Genomic DNA, 23634 nt, shown 5'->3' with positions numbered 1-23634 from the left:
TAATTGTGTCAGACTCTGAAGGGTTAAACAGTGAACTATAAAGAGACTGGAAATGATGAATCTACTCCCCGCTTTAAACTTCTCCACAAACCTAAACTAAATGTTTGTGGCTATGAATGCATTAGCATGGAAACAATTAAACGTTTTAAAGACATCTTATGTGACTTAAACTAATTGGCATGTTGTAAAGATGTTATAACTTAAAATCGTTTCATCACAAATCTCTTTGTTTGACTGGTTCAGTTTTTTTATTTATTTATTTTTCTGCTGTTTTAATAAAATTCTATCAGCAAAGTAAAACGCATAAGGAAAATGTCAGACAGTGTTTCTACATTTGGTATTCTTACAACATCTGGGCATCAGGCCACTAAAACCACTTAGCAAAGGTCACAGGAAAATGTGGTTACAAAGCAACATGACACCCATTGGAAACCTTTAGCTGACCTTCAGTGGCTTATCTTGTCATCCGGCTGCAGAGTACTTGTCTTGGGGTTGGTGGTAAAACAATCTTGATAATTGCTATGAAGAAAATTCCTTCAACAATCGATGATAAGCTGATGAATGAATAATTTAGGACAAATGCATCTGCACTGTCTGGGTCAGTCACGTCGTGAGGAGTCTGTTGATCAGACAGGAGCAGGAAGGTTGCAGCTAAACACGGTGAAAACGCGCCTAAAGAAAAACTTGTGATAAAGCGTTATCCTCAGGCGGATGACAAGAGCCTGTGGTGAGTTTAAATCCAACTTGGACTCATTCTGTCTATCTTTGGAAAGAGTGTCTGATGAGAGGTACTTTCATACCACACTGAGCTACAGGACTGTGTGTGTTCAGGTAAGCTAATGAGTGAACTTCAGTCCCCAGGAGCTTATTTTTGTTTCCCTTGTGCAAAGCTAATATTAGGTACACACTTCCCCAACACGCGGAATGGATTTAAAAAAGACTGAAGTTTAAACGGAGTAGGATTTACTATTCTACTGAAATAAAGGGGAAATTCCAAACGATAAATATTAGTAAATACAAATATAATCAGAAGTCATATCAAATGCATTTGCCATTTTTTTTATATTCTTTACATAGATAAGTGTAATATTGTAAGTAATTTAAATGTGACCTAAATATAAGCTAAATATGTTAAAAAATAAAATCAATCTATAAATGAGTCCAGAGTAAACTTAGATTTAAAGACACTCAGAAATTGTCCGAGTTCAGATTTATTAGGAGCAACTTGATTCTGTAGTCGGCCAGGTTATATTCAGATCCGGTCATTAAGTCGCACATGTCATATATTATAAAAACATGTTGAAACTCAGCTTCTGTGAAACAATAAATAAATAAATTTAGACGATATTATTGATATCATGGTTACTGGTTTGAAAAAATGTCGTTGTTGGGCTGCACCTCTCCTTTAAGTTTTACACTGGGAAGGAGGCCAGTGAATGAAACGCTGCAGGCGCTACAGCAGACAGTCAGAGCATTTAGGAAAGGTGTTTCAGGTCAAACTGTCTTGTTTTTAGGGTCTCAGACCTGGAATTTAATTCCAAGAACCAAACTTACATACTCCAAACTTTCATTTAAAACTGTTTCTGGAAAATCTAAATTGATTATTTTTAATCTTATATTCTAGCCATATTATTGATATTATTCTATTTGTAGTGTCTTTGCATATTGTTGACCCACCCAACTGGCTATGTTCTCTGGTTAAATAAGTTAATGCTCATTTATATGGATTGTCCCGTAAAAACAAAGCAACAACTAAGTCTGTCGCAGCAAGTAATGACTCAATTAATCACATGATGAATTAAATGGTAATTGACCTGAATAGTATAGCACTTTATCAAGTCCAAAGGACCATAAAGCACTTTACACTACATTCAGTGATTCACCACTCACACACACCTTCAGCTACTGGATAGTAGCTACAGTCTGACAGAGACAAGGCTGCCATGCACCAGCGCCACCTGTTGGGCTCTCTGACCACCACCAGCAGAAGAGGAGAGTGAAGTGTGTGGCCCAAGGACACAGCAGAGGTATTGGTCTTAACCAGCCCTTTTTTGAAGGACAATTTTGTTTGCAGAAACTTCTTTTTTTTGTTGTTGTTTCTGCTGTTTGGTTTATTTATTTTTGGCTATTTAAAATGTCTCCCAGTTCCAGTGTTAGATGCTCATTAAGATTTAAAGGTTATTGATCTTTTGAGAAAGTATTCTAGCACTATTATGCCATTACCATTATATTACTTGAAAAGGTTATTATTTATTGCAATTACTTCTGGTTCAATTTATTTCACCGCAAAAGTTGCTGTTGTGACAGACCTACCAACAACACCAGAAGAAACTTAAACTGAGCACTCTGTTTAAGTTGCTTCAGCCCCACTTACTGTACTTATTTTATTTATTTATTTTTCTTTTACTGCAACCTACTGTACAACTTTGATCTTGTAGGCCTATGCAGAATCACTTGAGTCATTTTTGGACTCTGTGCTGCTTCTCATCCAGCAGACGGTAACTAAACACATTCTTAGTGAGTCTCAAAGTCCAGCTACTCCTGGATATCATCGGGAAATCTCTCAGCAAACAACACGGTGTGGACAATTATCCCTTCTCCATTAGGTTATTGATGTATGAGGCTGAAGAAGAGTCAGCGAGTTGAATTCATGAATTCCATTTATTAATGCCAAAATGCAGCTGATCCATTGTTCATGCTGTCCTTATGGGCTGGCAGAGCAAAATGGCATCAAACAGCAGTTTGTAATTCTCTTTGTCAGCCTCTATCTAAGCTACGCCCTAAAGAGGGCGCTCCCTAGTGTCTCATTTCCAGCTTTCCGCGTGACTGCTATGTGAGTGCATGCATGTATAAATGAGCATGCAAATAGCTAAAAGAGATAGAGGAAAACACAGAATTATTTATTCTCAACAAAGGCAATAAATTAGATTCTGTTGCGAGGACTTTAGCCATTCGTTTGCCCCCGTAGTCCTATTTGGCGTTGTGGGAATCGGCTTCAAATGAACAAAACAGAACAAAACTACAGCAGACACTTCTGCTATTTAAATGTACATTTATAAAGATATTTCTAATGTTTGTGAATGTTTGTGAATGACATTCTTGTCCAAATCAAAAATTCATGCAAGTTTTCTGATGGTCTTTAAAGGTTTTTCTTTAAGCAGCAGCATCTAATTCCTATTTGTGCTTTTTACAGCTACTATGAGTTGTTGTGAAGAGGTGATTTTTTTTAAGCATGAGGTGACTGAGACCGAAAGATTGGGGACAGAATGAGGAGTTACATCTCCTGTGGGAATACATTTGCGAAAACATCCGCGAACGCGGAGTTATTTAGCCAACACACCCCACTGGAGGACACCAGCTGTGAGGAACAAGACAACCAACCAGACTTTTCATCCTGTAAAGCCAATCTGGGACCATTCATCGAGTGGGCAGCCTGTGGCGTAGGAGCAAAATCAAATGTGAAACTTCCTTGAGTGTCCTGGAGTGTAAGAATGACTGTAGTAAAACACATAAAGACTTAAAAGCCACATGACTTAAACTCTATTTGTGTTTCCTTTGTAAAGTTACAATAGTTTGATTGGTCAAGTACTTTTCAAATAATATTCTGCCTTGAATCAAAATTCAAGGCAGATTTTTCTTTCTGTATTGTGTGATTATGGTCCCATGTGATTTTTACAACACTCCATCTACTTTAAAAGGGCAGTATTATGTATTTTCCAGGCACATAGTGCCATTTTTTTTAGCACAGTCAGGTAACCATGTTAGCTTCAGTTGTTATAAAAACGCAGTATATATCAAACAGGATTTAAAAGAAATTTGATTTTGCAATTTAACACCTTGAAATTGGGTCTCTGTCTCTTTAAGAAGCTTTACACACTCCTTCTATAGAACATAATCACAACAATATTCGTACATTATTCTGTCTACAACTGTTCTTAGGACCATGGGACTGAGAAGTAGTTAACACAACAAGCTCAGCAGACTTGCAATTCCACCAGGTGTTTGGTAATCGCTGCTGCCACTAGTCTGGAGGAGCCGAACGGGGGAGTCGAGGGGTAGTGGTGCTCTGTGGGGCAGAAGTTTGACTGTAGCCTGGAGCTTAGGTGAGGTTTTGGATAAATAGGCAACACACTGTATCAGCAAGTGTTTAGACACCTCTGAATGGTTGCCATGGAGAATTAAAGGATTCTCAAACATGCATGAAAGAATCAAGGGAACACTGCCTGGTAAGTTTTTGATGAGAGTGACAATAAAATACAGTGAAACTCTCAACAAAGTCAATTTTTACAAAATACTGCTCTTTTAAAACAGCATTGTCCAGGCGCCACATGAGTCAGCAGAGGGTATACGTTGTTAAAACGCAGTAAGAGGCCGTTTGCTTCCCCTTCTTTTTTCACATTTCTTCATGTCAAACTGTTGTTAAATAAAGGCCACTAGTATTTTACCTTAATGTATCAGATCATCAGAATATGAATTAATTTTCATTTTTCTGGAAAATATAACATATTTAAAAAGCTATTTTTATTTTGTTTATTTTATGAAGAAAAAAAAACAGTATATTTTTTGTTGCATTCTTCTAAGCCACACCTAGACCTAAATACACCCTAACCTGTAGAACCAGGCAATCATTATTATAGAACCACTAAAAACAGATCTGACAGCAAAGATCCTACAAAGAATCTTTTAGCCTTAAGTTAAGTTTGGTTTATTTTAAATTCATAAACCAAACTTAAGGTGTATAACAATAGATGATCATCAAGGTATCTGAAATGTCTCAATCTCTAAGGGTTGCAAACTGTTTCTAAGGCTTTAGGACTCCAGCAGACAGCAGAGAGACTCATTACTCACAAATGGAAAAGGCATGGAGAACTTTTCCAGGAGGGACTAACCTATCAAAATTACTCCAAGAGTGCATCAACGATTCGATCAGGAGGCCATAGAAGAACCCAGAACATCTTAAGCATCACAAGCCTGATTTCAGTTAAGGCCAGATGAAGTCAGTGTGAAGGTCAAAGACAGAGGAAAAACGACACCGATGGGAAAATTCTATAACACCAAGGCCTATATTGTATTTTCCCCCCACATAAAAAAAAAAAAACAGCTTGATGACCCCCCCGATAGTTTTGGGAGAATTTCTGCAAAGAATAGTTTCCCAAAATGTTATACAGATAAAAGTGTAAAGTTTTGGAGAGTGTGTATCACATAACACCTTACATAACTAACACAGCATTTAAAAAAATAAAAAGAACACTATACCTGAAGTCAAACATGTTGAGGACAGTGTGACAGTCTGGCTGAATTGACTAATTACCCAAAGAAGAGTTATATTAAATTTCTCCACAGCGACATAAGAGATTCACTTCTGGTTATCTCAAAGTTGAAGATCACAATTCCCGTTGGCACTGCAATCAGTTTTTTAGTTCTCTCAATAATTTGTGACGGACGTCGTAGTTTCAAAGTTCTTTTGTAGTTAGGTTGTCTTTGTGCGATATTAAAATGGGTTTGATGATCTGAAACATTTAAGTGTGAGATAATGTGTTAACTTAAGTTCGGGAGCTGGGCCATACCCAAACTGCACCTCGAATTTTCCAGGCGACCTATTAATCCTCTGCTCACCCAGTCATCTCAGTCTGTTACGTTTCATCAACCCCGACCGGCCTTACCCTTTGTCTCTTTCATTTCATCCTTCTTCATTCATAAAAAAATGCTTTGCTACCTTTTGTTGCTGCAGGTTTCGTCTGAGGGCGTCCTATACAGGCTCGGGGAAATAAGAGGAACCGTTTCCCCAAGACTAAACCCCCACGCAGAGTCTTCACCTCCCAAGCCCTCCATCATTCTCCCCAGACAACCAAATCAACATCATTCCTCCCTTCACCCATTCATCAATACATCTTTAAACAAACATCTTTGTGGCGTGGTCCTTGCCAGTGGAGAAGGAAGTGTTTGAGTGGGACAAATCCTATTTTGCAGCTCTGCAGTTTAACCACCCAGATGCTCATTACTCACCTGCACATAGAGGTTTTTGCCAACTCTGTGGATTCTGATTCGATGGAGACGCCCATCTGCCAGATTTTTGGGGGTAGGATTGAACACATCTGGACTTCTGTCTGTCTGAAGATGATACCAGATCTGAAGGCTTCCTAGACAGAAAACAGAAAAAAAACAAAACACGTATGAACATGTAGCACGTCTTTGCAGAAATCATTAGCACCTTGTGATAACTGACTTGTCATCTTACTCGGTGTGCTAACGGCAACGTGTTCTTTTGAACTTCAGAGAATTAGATTCTCAAACACTTCTTTCAAACAGGTTTGTTCCTCATTTGTCACCAAAATCAAACCCTTTGAGATACAGGAAACAGGCATCTGCTGTTCGTTAACAAATACTTAGGAAAGGTACAAAACTTCCTCTCTGAAGTTCAGGATATTCTTAACTCTTTGAAGGACAAATGGGCAGGCTCAGCTAGAGTCTCATTAATTTAAATCAGTCAGAGCCATTTCTGCAGTATCTAATAACGAGTTTTCTAGAGGCTTTGGAATTGAGGATTCACCATCCTAAAACAGCATTGAACGAATAGGAGGTTAGTCAGCAGCTTCGTCATCCATCGCATCAGATTTATGGGCATAGCAGAAACACAATTTAAAGGTCCCATCTTGGGACTTTGGCATATAAAAACTCATTTCTTTTAAGCTTATCTTATAGCTTGTCATTCTATTTGTGAGATTGATTTTGTTATATCAAGGTTTCCCTTGGCATCAAAGTAGACAGGTTGCAGAATGAAATATGAACCCATGTTGATATGACCTCTGGCCTTATGTGCATTTGCAAAGTCTTTTGATTTGCCTTGCTTATAAAAGATGCTTCAAGAATGAACTTATTAGCTTTTTAAACTTACAGACCACATGTCCACAGAAAGTAGTGACTCGTTCCCAAAACTCCTCAACACGCACTGTAGTACTATTATGAACTGTCTACTTATAGAGTTTGTAATGAGTTTGTTTTTCTTCAAGCAAAACATCAGATACTTTCCACCTGTTTTGAAGTCAACAAATATTTTTTCTCAGAGCTTCTCACTTCAGAACTGAACAAGTCGATATGTGCTCAGTGTTTCTGGTTTTAACACACACACACACACACACACGCACACACACGCACACACACACACACACACACACACACACACTCAGACAGCTGCTGCCAGATCAAAGAGTCAGAAAGCTATGCATTGTCAAGTGGAGCTGGGTCAATATTACAATTCCCAGAGTGTAAGTGAAGGGCTTTGTGTTGTGATTCATTTCAGATACTGAGAGTGCTCCACCAGATGAAGGTCACCGTGGATAAAGTGTCTTCTTGCCCTTCACTGTTTACGGAGGCCTGAGGGACGCGGGTGTTCTGCTTTAACACACAAGAGTGGATTAGGAGGGTGGCTAAAAACTGCACAAAGGTGCTACATATGTCACTCAATATCATGCTGTCGAGTGTGGATGCAGCTTAAACAGTGGCGGCTTAATGCTTCGAGGGCTGTCATGTGTCAGAAACAGAAAGTGCTGGGACACTAGGCTGACAGCAAGTAACTAGCATCACAAATACAACAGCCCACCTCTGAAAAGTGCTGCACAGTGTGATAGCTCTGGTGAAGCACAGTGGAGTGGTTTTTTCCCCACTCTCTTCCTTTTTTTTTTTTTTTTGCTAAAGAATTTGAAGGCCATGAGAAATCCAATGAAGGAAGAGATGCAGAGGAGGAGCGAAAGCAGAGAGGTCAGATCTTTTCATTTGCCTATAAACACAAACCTGCGGGGGAGACTGCAGCATTGTTCCAAGGCAGCAGATGGAAGATCAGCTTCCTGCTCTCTTCAGCTGGAGCCCGTGTCTGATCTGTCATCGGACTTTATTTTACATTGCTTCACCTATTATTACAAGATGAACATGTAATAAAATGTTCATATATATATATATATATATATATATGAACATGTGTGTGTTGAAAGTCTTTATGTATTTGCGTCAGTTTATAGTCAGCAAGATGCTAGTCACATTTGTTATTTTAGAGTTGATTTCACTATTCATATTTATTTATCTGACTCCGGTTTCCTCCCACAGCCCAAAAACATGACTGTCAGGTTAATTGGCCTCTCCAAATTGCCCCTAGGTGTGATTGTGTGTGTGCATGGTTGTTTGTCCTGTGTGTCTCTGTGTTGCCCTGTGACAGACTGGCGACCTGTCCAGGGTGACCCCGCCTCTCGCCCGGAACGTTAGCTGGAGAGGAACCAGCAACCCTCCCGACCCCATTAAGGACAAGAGTGTAAGAAAATGGATGGATGGATTTATTTATCTGATGGGACACAACCAGGCTGTAAGCAGCACTTCAGATTTCAAAAGAAGACACAGGAGATGATGAAGCAGACAGAGAACTGAAGACACATGATTTTAAAAACTGCATTTAAACGCCACCGGGCTGTTCATCTGGTCATTTTAAAATCATCTGGGTCTTCTGTTATTTTCTGTCAGTCGTGACAGAACCTTTTTGTGACCCCTTTATGGAAAATTAAAACGTTCTTTGCGTGTTTGAACGTGGTGGGATTGTTCACATATCAATGCTACAAAACGCGGCATAAGTGAATGCAGAGAGGCTTTTTAATCTGCCAACCCCCCTCCTCACCCATAGCTCCGTTTTCTCATCAAACATCTTTACGGCGCATGTAAACCACCTCCATTTTATCATAGCATAGAGATGTTTTTCTTTCAGTATTGACTTATTACATAAAGATTAGAATGGGATCTGCGCTTCTTGCATGTGTCCTTGAATGGGCTTCTGTTTGCTGATTATCCATTGTGTTAACTGGAGTTCAGGAGGATTACAGCTGGATCCTTCCACACTGAGTGGATTCTATTTTCCCCGCCATCTCCATCCGCCTCCAAGTGAACTCTCCGAGTGTTAAGTGGACCAATTCACAGTCAAAGGAGCCATCTCCAGTGTAATTATGCAAGATCATTTGGTTACCATGACGACGCATGTGTCTCAGTTTGAGAGTGAAGGTATTTTTTGTGATAAGCAACGAGTAAAAAAAAGAAAAAAAGAGAAAAATCAAAATCAGGGGGATAAAAAAAAAAAAGATGCGTGCTCTGAGCAGCATGAAGACAAGGCCTGCCCGACACAGGCATTTCCATATACAGCTGTATTGTTTTTAATAGTTCTGTCAAAGCAACATAATTAAAGTACACCTTTTCCAAAAGGTGCACCGTCAAGCTGTGGGTTGGTTAGGGTGAGCGACTGACCAGACGCGGGTCCAGCTGTCACAGCAGGGCTGAACTCTCTGTCGTCTCTATCAAAAACACCTGCACAGTTTAATGGCATCAAACAACAAAAGCTCTGCAGTCGTTCTGTTCGACCAAAGCATCAACCTGTTTCAGTCGCTGTGATTCAGCTTCATTTTTACCTCTCGGATCATCATGGTCAGCTGCGCTGTGCTGGACTAGAGAGGAAATAGAGCTTCACGGTGATGTTTGTAACTCACATCAGAGATTAAACATTTTCTGGAGCAACAGTCTTCTTGTAGCTTCTTTCTGCCACTCCACCTTATCAGAGATTTGCTTTTTAAAATATTTGTGTTAAATTTAAAGTATGCGTTTAAAAATGTATGAACCGCGGACATGTTTGATTAAGCAGCTTTCCTTGTGGGTCAAGAAGCCGAAGCAGTATCCTGAATTATGTGCAACCGGGAACGCAGAATCAGAGGACGGGGAGCAACAAGGCTGATTCGAGATCCCAGCCATGCGGTGTGTGCAGCTTTGACTTGGGTTAATCTCTGTGAGGAAACTGTCTCGTTTCACACACACTTGCAGATATCCTCCTGATCACAGGATCCATGAATGTATACTTTTGCTTTTAAAGGGAAAAAGAAAACGTTCTGTACGAAAAAAAAGGAATTTCTCCCTTTCAGATTTCTAAAATGTTGCTTTCTGTTTCAACTAAATGTTTCTGACCATCAAACAAGAATCAAGGTTAGACAAAGAAAACATTAGTCAATAAAATATAAGGATTTTAATGTTAACTAATGCAAACTAACCTGTTCCTTTTGGAAAATTAATTGCCCTCCAAATCTGGTAACTGGTTATGCTACAATTGGTGATAAATGAAATAAAATAAAATAAGCCATCAAGCACTTTGATAACTAGCAGTGGGTCTTTAACGTCACAGTTTGACCCACTTTCCTTTAAAGAATTAATTCATTTGATCTGCTAGAGGATTTCCTAGAATCACACGCCTACATCAGACCAACCCACAGCGCGGATTTAAGTCCAGATTCTGATACATCTAATCCAAATCCAAATGAATGTTTTTGAATCTTTCCTGGATCGACCCGTTTCAGATTAAGATCACAAACAATGATTGGATCTTCTCCCTTTGAACTGGACAGCAGAGTTCATGATGATGATTCCATCATTACAGGAGGTCATTTAAAGAACAAAGCAGCCCCAGACCATCACTCTGCCACCACCGTGTCTGACTGTTAGAACAGCAACCATTCTGTCTGTTAGTTTCACAACGGTTGCAACAAAACAAAGACCTTCCAAAAACCTTTCCAGACCAATAGACGAAAGTATCGTTTTAGTCTGCTCCTACATTTTTTTTTTTTTTTTTTTGTATTTTGAAATAATGTGTTGCTTTTGAAGATCCTTTAGTCTTCTTCGTGTTGTCAGGCAAGATCTATAAAAATATGTGCATGCAGATCAAGCAGTAATCAAGCCTGGCTGTGGGACATGATTGTGATAACTTTCTATGATGAAATTCATAGTTGATTCATGATTTAAAGGGCCAGCATTATGTGTTTTCCAGGCCCGTTGTTCCAGTTGCTAACACAATCAACTGGTTTTACAGATTCATAAGGCCACAACCAACATGGTGGACCAAAGCAGACGTACAGCAGCGACGGGCCGTTTCTCTAATCTGCTCAAGTATCTAATGTGTCTGAGAAGTAACATTTCACAGACGTGGCCCCGTTTGTGCTCCACCCGGAAACGTTCTTTCACATCGAATGTCTCCTTAAAGCTGTGATATTTATTTGACTTCATGTATAACTTTAGGCTTCTGAGAGCCTTGGTGTTAAATATTGTATTACTGATTGCAGGTTTTTCAGTCGTCTTTTTGACTGAAAACTCGCTGCATTGTGCCTGCAGGTATTTGCATGTCTGTGTAAATTAGGTGATTTTATGCTTCCATTTTTCCAGATCATGTAGTAGCATTTATAACTAAAGAAAAAACTTAACAGCCATGTGATCGGTATCAATGATCGGCAGTCATGGGCCCCCATGGGCCCCCATGGGTCCCCATGGGTCCCCATGGGTCATCGGTATGTTTTTGATGAAGGAATAACATTATCTTGTAAAGCTCAAAAAAGTCAACTTTTTATAATACTGCTCCTTTAACAAACAGAGCAGGAGAGACTTACATTTTTACACAGGTCTAGAAATATGTAGAGAGCATTTTTAAATGAATTTATGAAGTCATTATTTGAAAATATCTTTTTGTACTCAGATCATGTTTAAAGATTAATGTTAAACATGTTAAAAAACACAACAAATACATTCGAGAAATGTGAGGACCTAAATCCTGCTGAACGTCATTGTACACAAGCAGCACTCTGCTGTCTTTACCATTAACCCTTTAAAGTAATGTACTGACTGCATGAAGCTTTTTAAATGTCAAACAACCTGTTTATCTTTTCTGCCCTGTGATTATAGTATTTTTATTTCACTTGACTTGATTTGAAATGAGCCGATGGTTTTTATGTGACAGCAGGAGATAAATGTTGGGCAGCTTTGCATCTGTCGATTTGTTTTCTCGTCCGTGAGAGGCTGCAGTGCGCACAGGAGCAGACCGCCGAAGACACGTAAACACAGACGCTACTCACTTCTGTAATTAAGAAATCAACGGAGAGCAGCGTAGATTGCTCACTATTCATGTAGATGCCGCTTATTTCAGTCACAACATAACAGCCAGTTAACATGGCAGGGATTCTGTCATTTCCTGACAACATTGCATCAGCACACATTGTATCCGAGTTTCAATAAATAGACTCCTGCTTTCACATCAATCACATGACGGAGCTGCATGAGTGTTGACAATCAGCAGTGGTCTGTGTTGATTATGTGTTATTAGAGTAAAGTATGGATGAGAAGAAATGACAAGAGTTAGAAGGGAAGGATTAGGAGGAATGAAGCAGCTATGGATCTGTGATTTTGATCCCCTGCATGGACTTTTCTGGCTGTGGTCTAATGTTTGTCTGACCCACACCCCCCTGGTCAGATCCGGTATTCTTTGGGTCTTTTGTTGAAATTAAGAAATCTGCAGGCGCCTTTGGCATCATTTTTCAATTGATTAACGGAAGACGTGACAGCTGATACCTTCCACTCTCCCTGAACTCATTAGACATTTACTGTAAGTACGGCGACATGGCAACCACTGAACACAATGTTTCAGCTCCACTTCCACTTGCTCAGATGTGTTAGTGTAACTGCTTTGCCTCCTGCAGTCTCTATTAAGACTTTAGATATTGACTAGAGAAGCACCAAGTTAGTTCAGTCCGTTTACCATGAGCACATTTACTACCCAATATCTACCAGTTAAGAAAATATAAAATATAAATGGTGTAGAAATGTATATACCATTTCTTAAATCATACTCTTCCGCTTGGTAAAAAAAAATATCAATCTTCTCTGAGAAAATATTCAATACATTTGTTTTTTTTTTCTGTTTCATGTAGGAAGTTATCACTGAGTTAAGCTTTATCACTAAGCAACAGGACACAGGTAATTTTCTCTGCGGGGTCAAGGTCAAGTACTGAGTGGAAGTTACCCAGTTTGGTAACCAAAATGTAAAGTCTTCCCTGTATCAACAGAAACTCTTGAGCAGTGTTGAATGTTTACTCAATTAAGCAGCCCTCTGTGCAAGATTCAGGTGTGTAGAGCAGCTGATCCGTGTCAGCAAGCTGTCAAATGATTTCACTGTGGTGACGCTTATTGGGTTACAATCTGTTGTGTCTGTGCACTGGCAGCGCGCTCTGAGAAGTCACGCAGTTTTAATTCTCCTTCTCCCATATGACATCTGAGCTGATAGCTCACTCTGCCAGGTGTATTTGTGTGTATATAAAGTGGGGAACCAAACTGAGATCAGGAGTTTTATCAGAATCAGACAGGAAAACATGTTACTACCATCTCTGAACACGGCCAGATTGGTAAACACATGAAGTACTACTGACAGCATCCTATATCACTCAGTAAGGACACACTAAATTATTTTTAAAGAAAATGCTGAAAGAACACCCTCTACGTTCTCAGACATCCCTTCCACAGGTCGCTTAACATCTTGCCACTTGGAAAAGTCATGGGTGCTTCACCTAAAAAACAGACGGCTTTTATTCCATTGATATTAGTGCCACAAACACAGCAACAGTCACTGCAGATTGCTGTTTACCACCCTGAAAACTCAGTCTGGAGCAACCTTACTCTCCAGAATGATCCAAAAATTGGGCAAATAATAAAAAAAAAACACAGTGCTCTGGTGCAGAGCGCTCACTAAATATTTCCTGTTTTTCATAAGATTGCTGTGGGTAAAAACCCAGCAGGTTCTGCGAGACTCGGATCAGCTGAAGTTGTGCATTAAACATCCAAATCCAACAATCCCTTCTGGGAACTTTTTTGTGTTTTCAGAGAGATTACTTAGACGTGTCTGTATCATTTTGGATTATGAAGGGGAAAAAAAAAAAGAAACACATACAGATAAACACAAATATAGACATTTTCCAGACTTTAAATCTAAGATGTAGCACTGTCAAACTGTCATTTTCACTTTTTCCACACGCCATAGTTCATTGCTATCGTTTATCTCAGAGGTGAATTTGTGTATTTATATCCATTCTTACCATTTCTGGCCAGGATGGTTGTAATGTACTGCTGAGTGAAGGTGCTGACAGTCAGCAGCATGGCCGGCCTCTGGGAGGTAACGAAGCTGAAGGCCATGTCCTCTCTGGCCCTGCTCTCGGCGAATGCGCTGGAAGCTTGGGAGCTTCTGTTCTGCATCACTGAGAAGGGCTCCTGGAAGGTGTAGGTCACTGAAGAATCTCTGTCAAAGGACACAGACACCTCTGCAGGGACACAGGGAGAAAAACCTCAGTGCAATGTTATTGTCAGCACAGAGTTCAAAAAAGTCTAGGTTCATTTGCGCCTACAGTTAAAATAAAAGACAACAGGGCATTTAAATTACATCAAAGGATAAATCAACAAACCCAAAGCAATGAATCTCTTGGAAGACATAGTGCTTTAAAAACAAAAGCACACAATGACTGGAAAGAATTTCACGATCTTAAAAAAGCCGACATTAGTGTCCATCGCGCAGAGCCTGGTTACATCCAAAAGAGTTGCCGTATTTCATGTCTCATCACTTGGGGCAATTTATCAGACGGATCTCTCTGCGGGCCCAGAAGCCTTTGCACAGCTTCTTTCTCCCTCATCCAGTGCTACTTTCTGAGACCTACAAACAACTTTGATGTGTAAAATTGGCACAATTCTCGAGCCTGTCCTCCCAGACAGGCATGGCATGTTAAAACAAGCCTTGAAAAGTAGAGCATGCAGGATCAGCCTTCCCTGTGTTGATGTTATATAACCGCTGTGATGGTGGGTTGAAAAACAGAGGAAACCCAAAGTTCACCTAAAACTTTACGATTCCACACATATAAGAGAGTTTCTTCAAACAGATGATAATGAGGACTTCACCACAGAGCCATATCGTGCTGCACTAATATAAGCAGGTACTGCTGCAGAGTGGCTGATTTCTTTTGTTTGTTTTTTTTCAAGCATAAGATCAAATGCCGTCTTCAAATCCCAGTTTTTTTCTCCACAGTAAAGGATGATGGGGGTGAGTAGGAGCGAGAGTATGGTGGTACACTCTGCTCACAGCTGTCTTTACATTGCTGCAACAACATATTTGCATTGAGAGTGGCTGAGTAGTGCCACAGTCCCTGCTGCCAGCACACAGCGGTAAAATGGATCAAGACGAGGCGACTGCTTCCCCACTGCACATCACTGATGGCTGCCACCGCTGTACACACACCACTACGCTTACATACACACAAAACTACTGAAACAAAATGAAGAAAGAGTGATTTTACTGCCACCGCAGGTATGATGTGTGATGTATGCGTGGGCGTGTGTGTGCGTGTGTGTGTGTGTGTGCAAAATAATAAGAAAAGCTCTGCAACATAAAGGCATACACAGTGGCTTGAGATCACATTTAAGAATCACATTTTTAAAGTGCATTACCCAAACAATTATCTAATTTTTCTGAAGCAGAAACCAGGTAATGTAGTCTCCCTGCACTCAGCAGCAAATTTACAGGGTAAATTTACTCCACTACACATACAAACAAGTAGTACCAAACTTGTTACTGATAGATGAAACACAGTTCATTTTCTAGTTCTTGGGTACCCCACCCTGATGTCGTCCTGGGAAATTGCCCATAAAGCCCATTTCAAAAACCACCACTGTATGAACGTTTAAAAAAAAAGTTCTATAGTCTCAAACCAAAAATGTAATGTAATATTAACTTTTTATTAATAATAGTAATATTAACAGATTAATAGCACGCCTTAAACACTCTCAGCCCTAGTTTAACATAACATTAATCTGTTATGATATGATTAAAATATCTGAAATCTAAAAATATCTGTGCAGTTTAGTATTTATTTCACTGATGCAGAAAAGCATTAGTCTAGGAGTCATTCATATCTGGCTTCCTGTAACCAGCTATCTCAGTATTTCACCAGCATTTCAGATGATTGCTGTAAGGACAGGAAGGAAGGAAAAACTGAAACTTGATCAAAGCTTTGGGATGTGTTATTCCCAATGCCACACAATAGACTGATACAATAGTGATTTCAAGTGCAGTTGTGGTTTAGCTGGTCGCTGTGGTTTTTGCAGCCCCTGAATCAGAGTTGTGAATGAACATTTCCTGTCTGCCGTACTTCAGCTGGAGAGTTCTACGATTGGATGCAACAAATCAACTCACTCCTCTTCTGTAGACACCGGGAACTGATCCTACAGCTGGAGGTCTTGTTTTTGGGTTTTAATGATTCCTTCTCATTCACACAGATGAAAATTAGCTTACTTAATCTAACTTGGGCAAATTTACATTGTATGATGTTGATTAATGTACACCACCCCTTGACTAATAAATAGACAAATAACATAAATGATTGACTGTAAGACAAACAGCTAGAGTAGCAGCAGACCATAACCAAATGCATCCTTGTTTTACCTCAGCTGGGTCCAACAGAACCAGCTGGTGAGGTTTGTCTACAGGCTGTGTTGGTGAGGAAGGTATTCAGGCTTCTCTATGTGACTCAACACTTCATTTGCTCTGTTCCCTGCTGACTGCTTTGTTCACTAGTGAAATAGTTTGGCTGTGTCTGTTTTTAGATCTACATAGACTGACCCGCAGAAAGGCACAATTCCATCTGCTGTGGTGCTGGTGAATTTTGACCACACACTCCCTGCTTATTAAATCGTTTTTCATGACTAATTCAGTGCACTCTGAGGAGGGTCAGTACAATGAAGAACCAAAGGGAATTATTCATGCTAGATTTATCTAAAAATACCATCAAGAGCTAAACACATTTTAATGGTATGATCAAATTTACTGCAAAATGATCAATGGTGCTTCATTTTCATTACTGCATTAATCAATCAGCATTATCTTTCCCTTATCAGAGAAGGCAGCAGAAAGACTCAAAGAACCCTCTGCCCAATGACACGCTCTAGATTACCAGGAGGGGTCCCAATGTGTCCCAATGCATCATAAAGTCTCCAAATGTGTCTCAATGCATCATAAAGTATCCCAATGTGTGTGTCCCAATCTGTCTCAGTGGGACAAGCACAAGAAAATCATTGTTCATTTATAATCAAGATTTTTAAACTTTAGTATATTTTGTTTGGAAATTTCAAGTTAAATAATAATTTTAAAAAACTAGTAAGAAATTTGGAAAAATATGAAAAAAAAAACAAACAAAAAAACGCTGTCCTATATTCTACGTATCAAAATAATTTTTCGAAGTGCACTAATCAGATTTCTGTATCTGTACATTCCTTCTTTTGGCTTGTGTGAAGGTCTGACCTTCAGCATACTCAGAAAGACATTTAAAAGCATCATATTTTAGTGATTAACAGAGCTGTAAACAGAAGTTTCAGCATGGATTTCCTAAAGAGAATGTAAGGTTTTGGGCTAAAATAGTTCATATAACCCAAGCAGATTCAGGTCATCAACATGTTTCTTCAGACTGGAAGTAATATGAACATTCTGGAGGAAACTTTCTGGTGTGTGACTTGAGTCTGATAGAGAATCTGAGGACGGAGCTGATTACTATGGTGATTGTTCTAATCCCAATAAGATCTTTACACTGATTATTAATATGATTATATCAATGTTGTATAAGCCATTTTTTTTGTTCTTTATTTATTTATTTATTGATTTATTTATTTATTTTTTACAAAATTGATACTCTATTTGATGCCATTGCCCTCCAAAGGGAGAGAGAATCAGGCTCTAATTTACATCTTTTCATGACCCTGTATCATAAACAGCATGGCGGTAGAAGCGGGTTTTTAAACAACGCTGGAGCTCCTGCTGTTTTCAGATCTCAGTTCATAAGGAGCAGCAAACAGTGGAACTGTGCAGAGCGGTTCGCCACAGCTTCAGGCGGAGTTTTCATCTGTGTTCTCACAGAGTGTTCACTTTGTTTCTTTGTCACTTGGTCAGATTGCAGGTTGCTCAGCCTACTCCTCTCCAGCCTGTGCAGGCTGTGCCCATACTGCAGGAGATAATTTGTTCTAATGCATTTTAAATGCTCCCACACTCTGCAGTGGGGACAGGTATTAATTGTCTCTTGCGTTGCTCGTATTCCTATTGGTTCTCTGTAATGGAATAACCTTGACAGTGATTGATTTTCTGTTTGCTACAATCAACCTTAATTGATTAAAAGAATTACACTGTGTATCTTTTGTTTACACACTCACAGAGTGGGACTCACCTTGGTTGCAGGTGGCTCCTCCATAGGCAGACTGGGAGCAGTCGCAGATGTAGCCGTTGCTCTTCTCGATGCAGCGGCCTCGGTTGTGACAAAGATTGCTGGAGCCGCTGCAATACCCTGGACAGCCAGAGCTCACCCCAGGGGTCATCTTAGCCCTCTCCTCCAGGTCAAAGGTCATGCCGTTGACCATAAAAGATCTGATGCAGCCCAAGAAGCCTCTCTGCTGGGATGCTGTTCCCCCTGAAAACATACTACCATTTAGATGGGGGAAAAAAAAATCTGCAGTAACTTCATAGCTATGGCTATTCATAAAGCTTCCATACCATAAGCAACCAGGATGAATCTAGAGAAACAATTTAGGCATCTAAGGATAAAAACCTGATCCAGACTAATGATACAAACTATTTGCCTTCATCAGTTTTACAGGGAAACTCAAACTGTACTTCTTCACTGCAGGTTTTCCCTCCCAGAGATGAAAGACTGATGACTTTGGATGGAGAATAAATCATACAGTTGTGAGAGTAATTTATCTGAGAGAGGAAAAAAAGAATCACAAACCTAAAGGCATAATCTCCTTTCACAATCCCTTAAGGCTGATAAATGAAGCTTCTTAAATGCTGTATTGTTTCAGATGAAGAGAAGCTCTGCCTGTATTTGCTGCATGCATTCATTATATGTTCCCTCATCTGAATTCAAACTCTTTCAAGTAGAATCCTACCTACCAGTGTTACAGGTTGTGATGCAGTGTGTCTGTGCTGTTTTTAGTGCTATTAACCCTTCTCCCCGCTGAGGTCCCTGTAGCAGGATTCTTATTACAGCATGACCCACAGTTGTCATTTTTCATGGGCTGAATGGATAAAAAGGCTTCTGATGCCACTGAGAGAAAAATGGATGTTTTGTTTCATTTGTCTTGCATCAAATCTTCAGTGTTTGATGCAACTGATGGGGATTTTTAGAGCATTTAAGTCTCGTCTGTTTCAGTGACTCATTGTATAAACGTTTTGTCCTCTTCATCACCATTTTCAGTGTACAAACACATAAAAAAATAGATGTTATGAATTTGTTGAAAAGTCAGTGACGGTTAATGAGATATGCGTTTATCCAAAAATATGGATAATGCCATTTTGGGGATAGAATTTTAGGTTTGGTCTGCACATCCATGCAGACAAAGCCATAAAAACATAACAAAGACAAAATGTCGCAGCTTTATGTGCCACTTCTCATGAATGTGCTTCGGAGCAGCTTTTGGGGTCAGCAGCTGCAGGTAGGGACTGCTAAAGCTAAGTTAACAATGTCGATACATTTTGACACCAATAAAATACCTTAAATGTGTTGTAGTCTTTTGTGTGGTCTGATGAAAGTCAAAAGTATTCAAAAGTATTCTCAACTACTATCCAAACATAAATTAACAGGAATAAATTAAAAACGCAATTTATCCATTTGAATGAAGCTTTATAAAAGGTAAACCAAAATTCTTTGATAGCTCAAGACGAAGGTGAAATATGAAAGAAATGATATGATTCTTTCTTGCCGAGGTTGTTGGTCCCTCTGTATGTGACTTCAGTATAAACAACTTTAGGTTTGTTTGTAAATCAGAATGAGATGGTGATGTAAGGTTTTTTCTTTTCTTTTTTTTTAATAAATAACATTTATATAAAAAGCTAGGATCAAATGCTATGAGATTGGAGTTGATTGTTACTAACTCCTCTAAAAGTGATCAAAGATGCTAAGAAATGTCCGCTGTATGTAAGATATTGACTGATGATCATGCACATGTAGTCGTATGCAACAGATTATAATGTCACTCAGAAGTTCATTTCATTTACTCGATTACTAAGTGAAATACATTATAAAGGTTAATTCCGCAGATATGGACGTCTTCAAGGTTTTATTTCTGTTTATTGTCATGACTTCTTGGGGTGCTGTGGTGATGCTGCAGGGGTAAAGCACAACTTGATGAGGCCATCACAAGTTCAAGTCCCAGCCTGATGACCTTTGCCCCATGTCTTCCCCCCTCTCTCATTACCCACTTTCATGTCAATTCACTGTCAAAATAAAGGCCACCAGAGTCAATAAAACCATTACAAAATTATGATGCCTTCCACTTACATTAGTAGAAACACAACCTTTAAGAATATTACATCCATCCATTGTCTACCAGTACATCTAAAAAAAGTAATAATTCTAAACAAAATGGCTGTTTCACTTTTTGAGATGACTAGGAAGAAACACTGCATCTTAATACACTATTCTCACAGAGTAAAATGTGTCAACCTTTTTTCTGTATTTTGATGATTATGGCTTACATAAATCATACCCAAACTTCTATGTGTCAGAAAATTGCAGTATTACTTTAGACCAGTCTTTCTCAATCCGTGGTCCCCGGAACAATGGGTGGTCTGGGGGGCGCCCCCTAGTGGTCAGCGAGGTACTGCATGTAAACAACCGTTTATTTGCTGAGATGTGAGCTCAAAGTGCGATGCTACAGCTAGCTAACCAAAAAATTGTGTTAAAAATAATGATGGGAAACTGGCTTAAAACCTCAAACTCAAAAGAAAAGCTGCAGATACCAGTGGAAAGAAAACAACTCCAGGAACATTATTTGATCAGAGGAAGCTGAGTTATAGCTGCTGAGTGTTGATGTGCCGTTCACTAGCGATTGGATTCCTTTGAACAGTTAGCGGTAAGATTCGCTCCAGTTAGTCAGAACTGTTCAGTGTTTTTTATGACTTTGCCTTGTAATGAATGATGCTCTGCTTTCAGGTCAACAGCTATTGTTATTTTTATTTAATACAAAAAATGGTAAATTAAATTAATAAATACAATAAATATATATAATTGATAGAAATTGGTTAATTATTTTTATTGCAGAAATGATTTTTTGTTTCTGTTTAAAGCAACTCAAGTCTAATTTCCTTTAATTGTGCTTCTAAATCACAAATAGCCCTAAATGTTATTAATGCACACAACACTTGATGGATAATTTAAAAAAAATTTATTTCCATGTGTTTGCCGTCATTGGAAAGCTTAGATACTTTCAGAATATGCAAATGACTCAAAATGCCCAAATAGATGTGTTCATGGCTTTGTCGTGGCCAGTTGCACGACAAAGCGACTGGCCACGTCGCTTTGGATGAGCGCCATCCTGATGAGCGCCATCCTGATGATGGCGCTCAGAAGAGGCAATCAGAAGAGCGCCATCATTAGGATGGCGCTCTTCTCATCCTAATGAGAAGAGCGCCACTCTTCTCATTAGGATGAACAAGGCCAACAATAATATGTGAGTTAAGACTAATATTTTCATTTCATGTTGCATCATATATTAAGGTGTGCTATATGTATATGTAATAATAATAAATAATAATAATAATAATAATAATAATAATAATAATAGTAATTTAGGCTTAGCGAAAAATTCTTATAACATAAGAATAACATTATTATTATTAATTGGTCTACACATCCATGCAGCCAAAGACCCACAAAAATATAACAAAGAAAAAATGTCACAGCTTTATGTGCCACTTCTCATGAATGTGCTTCGGAGCAGCTGAAGAATAAGAATAAAAAAAATAAGAATTTTTCGCTAGGTGGTCCGTGACTGTTAAATGGGCTTAGTGGTCCTCGCCCTGAGAAAGTTTGAGAAACACTGCAAAGAGACATGTTTTATGGACAAATGTCTAACTTCTAAAACATGCCTCTCTATGCACTCAGTACTTGGTTGGCCTCTTCTTGCATGAATTACTGCATCGATGCATCATGGCATGGAGGCAACCAGCTAGCCTGTGGTTCTGATGAGGTGTAATGGAACCCTGGACGGCTTTGATAGCTGCCTTCAGGTCGTCTGCCTTGCAGATGACATGGCACCCCAAACCTTTTTCACAGTATTTGAATTTTATAAAACATTACATTTCGGGTTTTCTTAATCTATAAGCCATAAGCATCAAAATACAATAAACAAAGACTTGGAATATGTCACCTCGTGTGTGATGACGCTATATAATATTTCAGCTTCACTTTCAGAGATGACTGGGAAAAAAGGCTGCACTTTAACACAATATTCACATTTTATAAAATGTACTGGTGTACCTGCTGATCCTTATGAGTCATGTGGGAGTGAGGAGGGTGGTGCCTATCGCTATTAGTCACAAGGTGAAAGGTGAGGTAAACCCTGCACAGGTCCATCCCACGGCAGAACATTACATCAGTCCAGTAGCAATTTCGATACAGACATGCTGGCTCAATCATAATTATGTTTACTTCCTACCTCAAGCTTTTTACATTTCACCTGACAATCAAGCCTGGTGGGAATGAAATTGAATGATAATGACTGCATATAATAAAATCCCCACTTTATTCTGGTTTGTTTGTAACATTCATTTTTGTGCCTTTTCCACACCAAATGAATAACTTTGTGCTATAGGTTCACCACAGCTGTCAGGGACTCTGGAATGATCTGGAAGGTGACTCGCTGTGTAGAACATTTTTGAGTCCACGCTCTGTTAACGGAAAACTCTGGGCCTTGACCTGCTGCCTGGGATCCTTTTTGGGCTCTTGTAAAAACTGACAAAGCCAGTTGGTGTGTTTGTTTGTTTGTTTATTTTCCTTGGCGCCGCTCGTTTTATTCTCCATCACTTCTGTATTCTGAACCATGTATTCGACAGTCTGCGCTGGCATCCCAGGGGGACTGTAGAGCTGCACCACCAGCCTTCCTGGTTTGTGTTCCACATATATCCTTAGTCTTTTTCATATTTACCACCACACACAAAGTAGTTATTTAGCTAGCATTCAGTTTGTTTGATTAGCCATGAAATAAAACATTACTTCCAGGTTGTGTTTGCACTATCTTTCATATCAGAATGCACATATTGAAATACAAGTGCAAAAATCTTGTAAGATCAATGGTACTGTGCACTATATTTTATTTTCTTAGATAAAAATGAAATAGCCCCTTTGTGCTTCATGGAAATGATCTTTAAGACCCACAGAGGACTGTCACCTCCATCTGTCCTTTCACTTATTTAGTAAATTATTTTTAAAGTAAATGAGATATTAGATGCTTGGGCGGCTTCCCTATATTGAGATTTTATTAAAAAGAAAGAAAATGATTTCTATGACATCCTATAAGAGTGTCACTTAAATGAGACACATTTAAATGTCACAGAGGAGACAACTGCAGCAGATATGCGACAAATCAATGACAATAGCCATAAACCTTAATCAGTGGAGTAATGAAAAAAAAGGATAAAACAAATTAGATTTTGTGAAATTGGTATATCATTACGAGCCTCTTGTTTCTCACCACACCCATACATATAAAAGGAGCTCCGTCTTTCTGAGACACACGGGGAGTGCAGAAAGTCGGCCACTTTGCTTTTTGTTTCTCTCTTATTCACATAGATCATGTCTCAAATATCAGAGCCCTGGAACATCATTATCAATTTTACATCCTTTTAATAAAGGGGGAGGGGGCACCTGAATTACACAGCCTGTTAGGGGGCCATATAAAACCAGCAGGGATTGCCAGGATGTGGATGTGACCTTCAACATTTAT

The 23634-nt window shown here is 39.2% G+C and overlaps 1 protein-coding gene and 1 long non-coding RNA gene across 3 annotated transcripts in view; one reads left to right on the top strand and one right to left on the bottom strand.

Annotated features, from left to right (window-relative positions):
• The window catches only part of cntnap5a (contactin associated protein family member 5a), a 173030-nt gene that overhangs the window by 15316 nt on the left and 134080 nt on the right, over positions 1 to 23634 (bottom strand). For both annotated transcript variants that reach the window (XM_008438481.3, XM_081598493.1), the window contains exons 18-20: positions 18081 to 18320; positions 13923 to 14144; positions 6007 to 6140 (exon numbers count right to left, since the gene is read on the bottom strand). In XM_008438481.3, the coding sequence (XP_008436703.3) occupies positions 6007 to 6140; positions 13923 to 14144; positions 18081 to 18320 (596 nt within the window). The remainder of the gene's footprint in view (positions 1 to 6006; positions 6141 to 13922; positions 14145 to 18080; positions 18321 to 23634) is intronic.
• On the top strand, positions 2755 to 5902 carry LOC103482354 (uncharacterized). The gene is made up of 2 exons (XR_536442.3): positions 2755 to 4226; positions 5732 to 5902. It is a non-coding gene; the product is annotated as an uncharacterized LOC103482354 (long non-coding RNA).

Source organism: Poecilia reticulata, chromosome 2 (genome assembly GCF_904066995.2).
Source record: "Poecilia reticulata chromosome 2, P_reticulata-male-v2, whole genome shotgun sequence".
NCBI classification, from domain to species: domain Eukaryota; kingdom Metazoa; phylum Chordata; class Actinopteri; order Cyprinodontiformes; family Poeciliidae; genus Poecilia; species Poecilia reticulata.
Note: the sequence above shows the minus strand (reverse complement) of the source record. Positions and strands in the feature narration are given on the sequence as shown.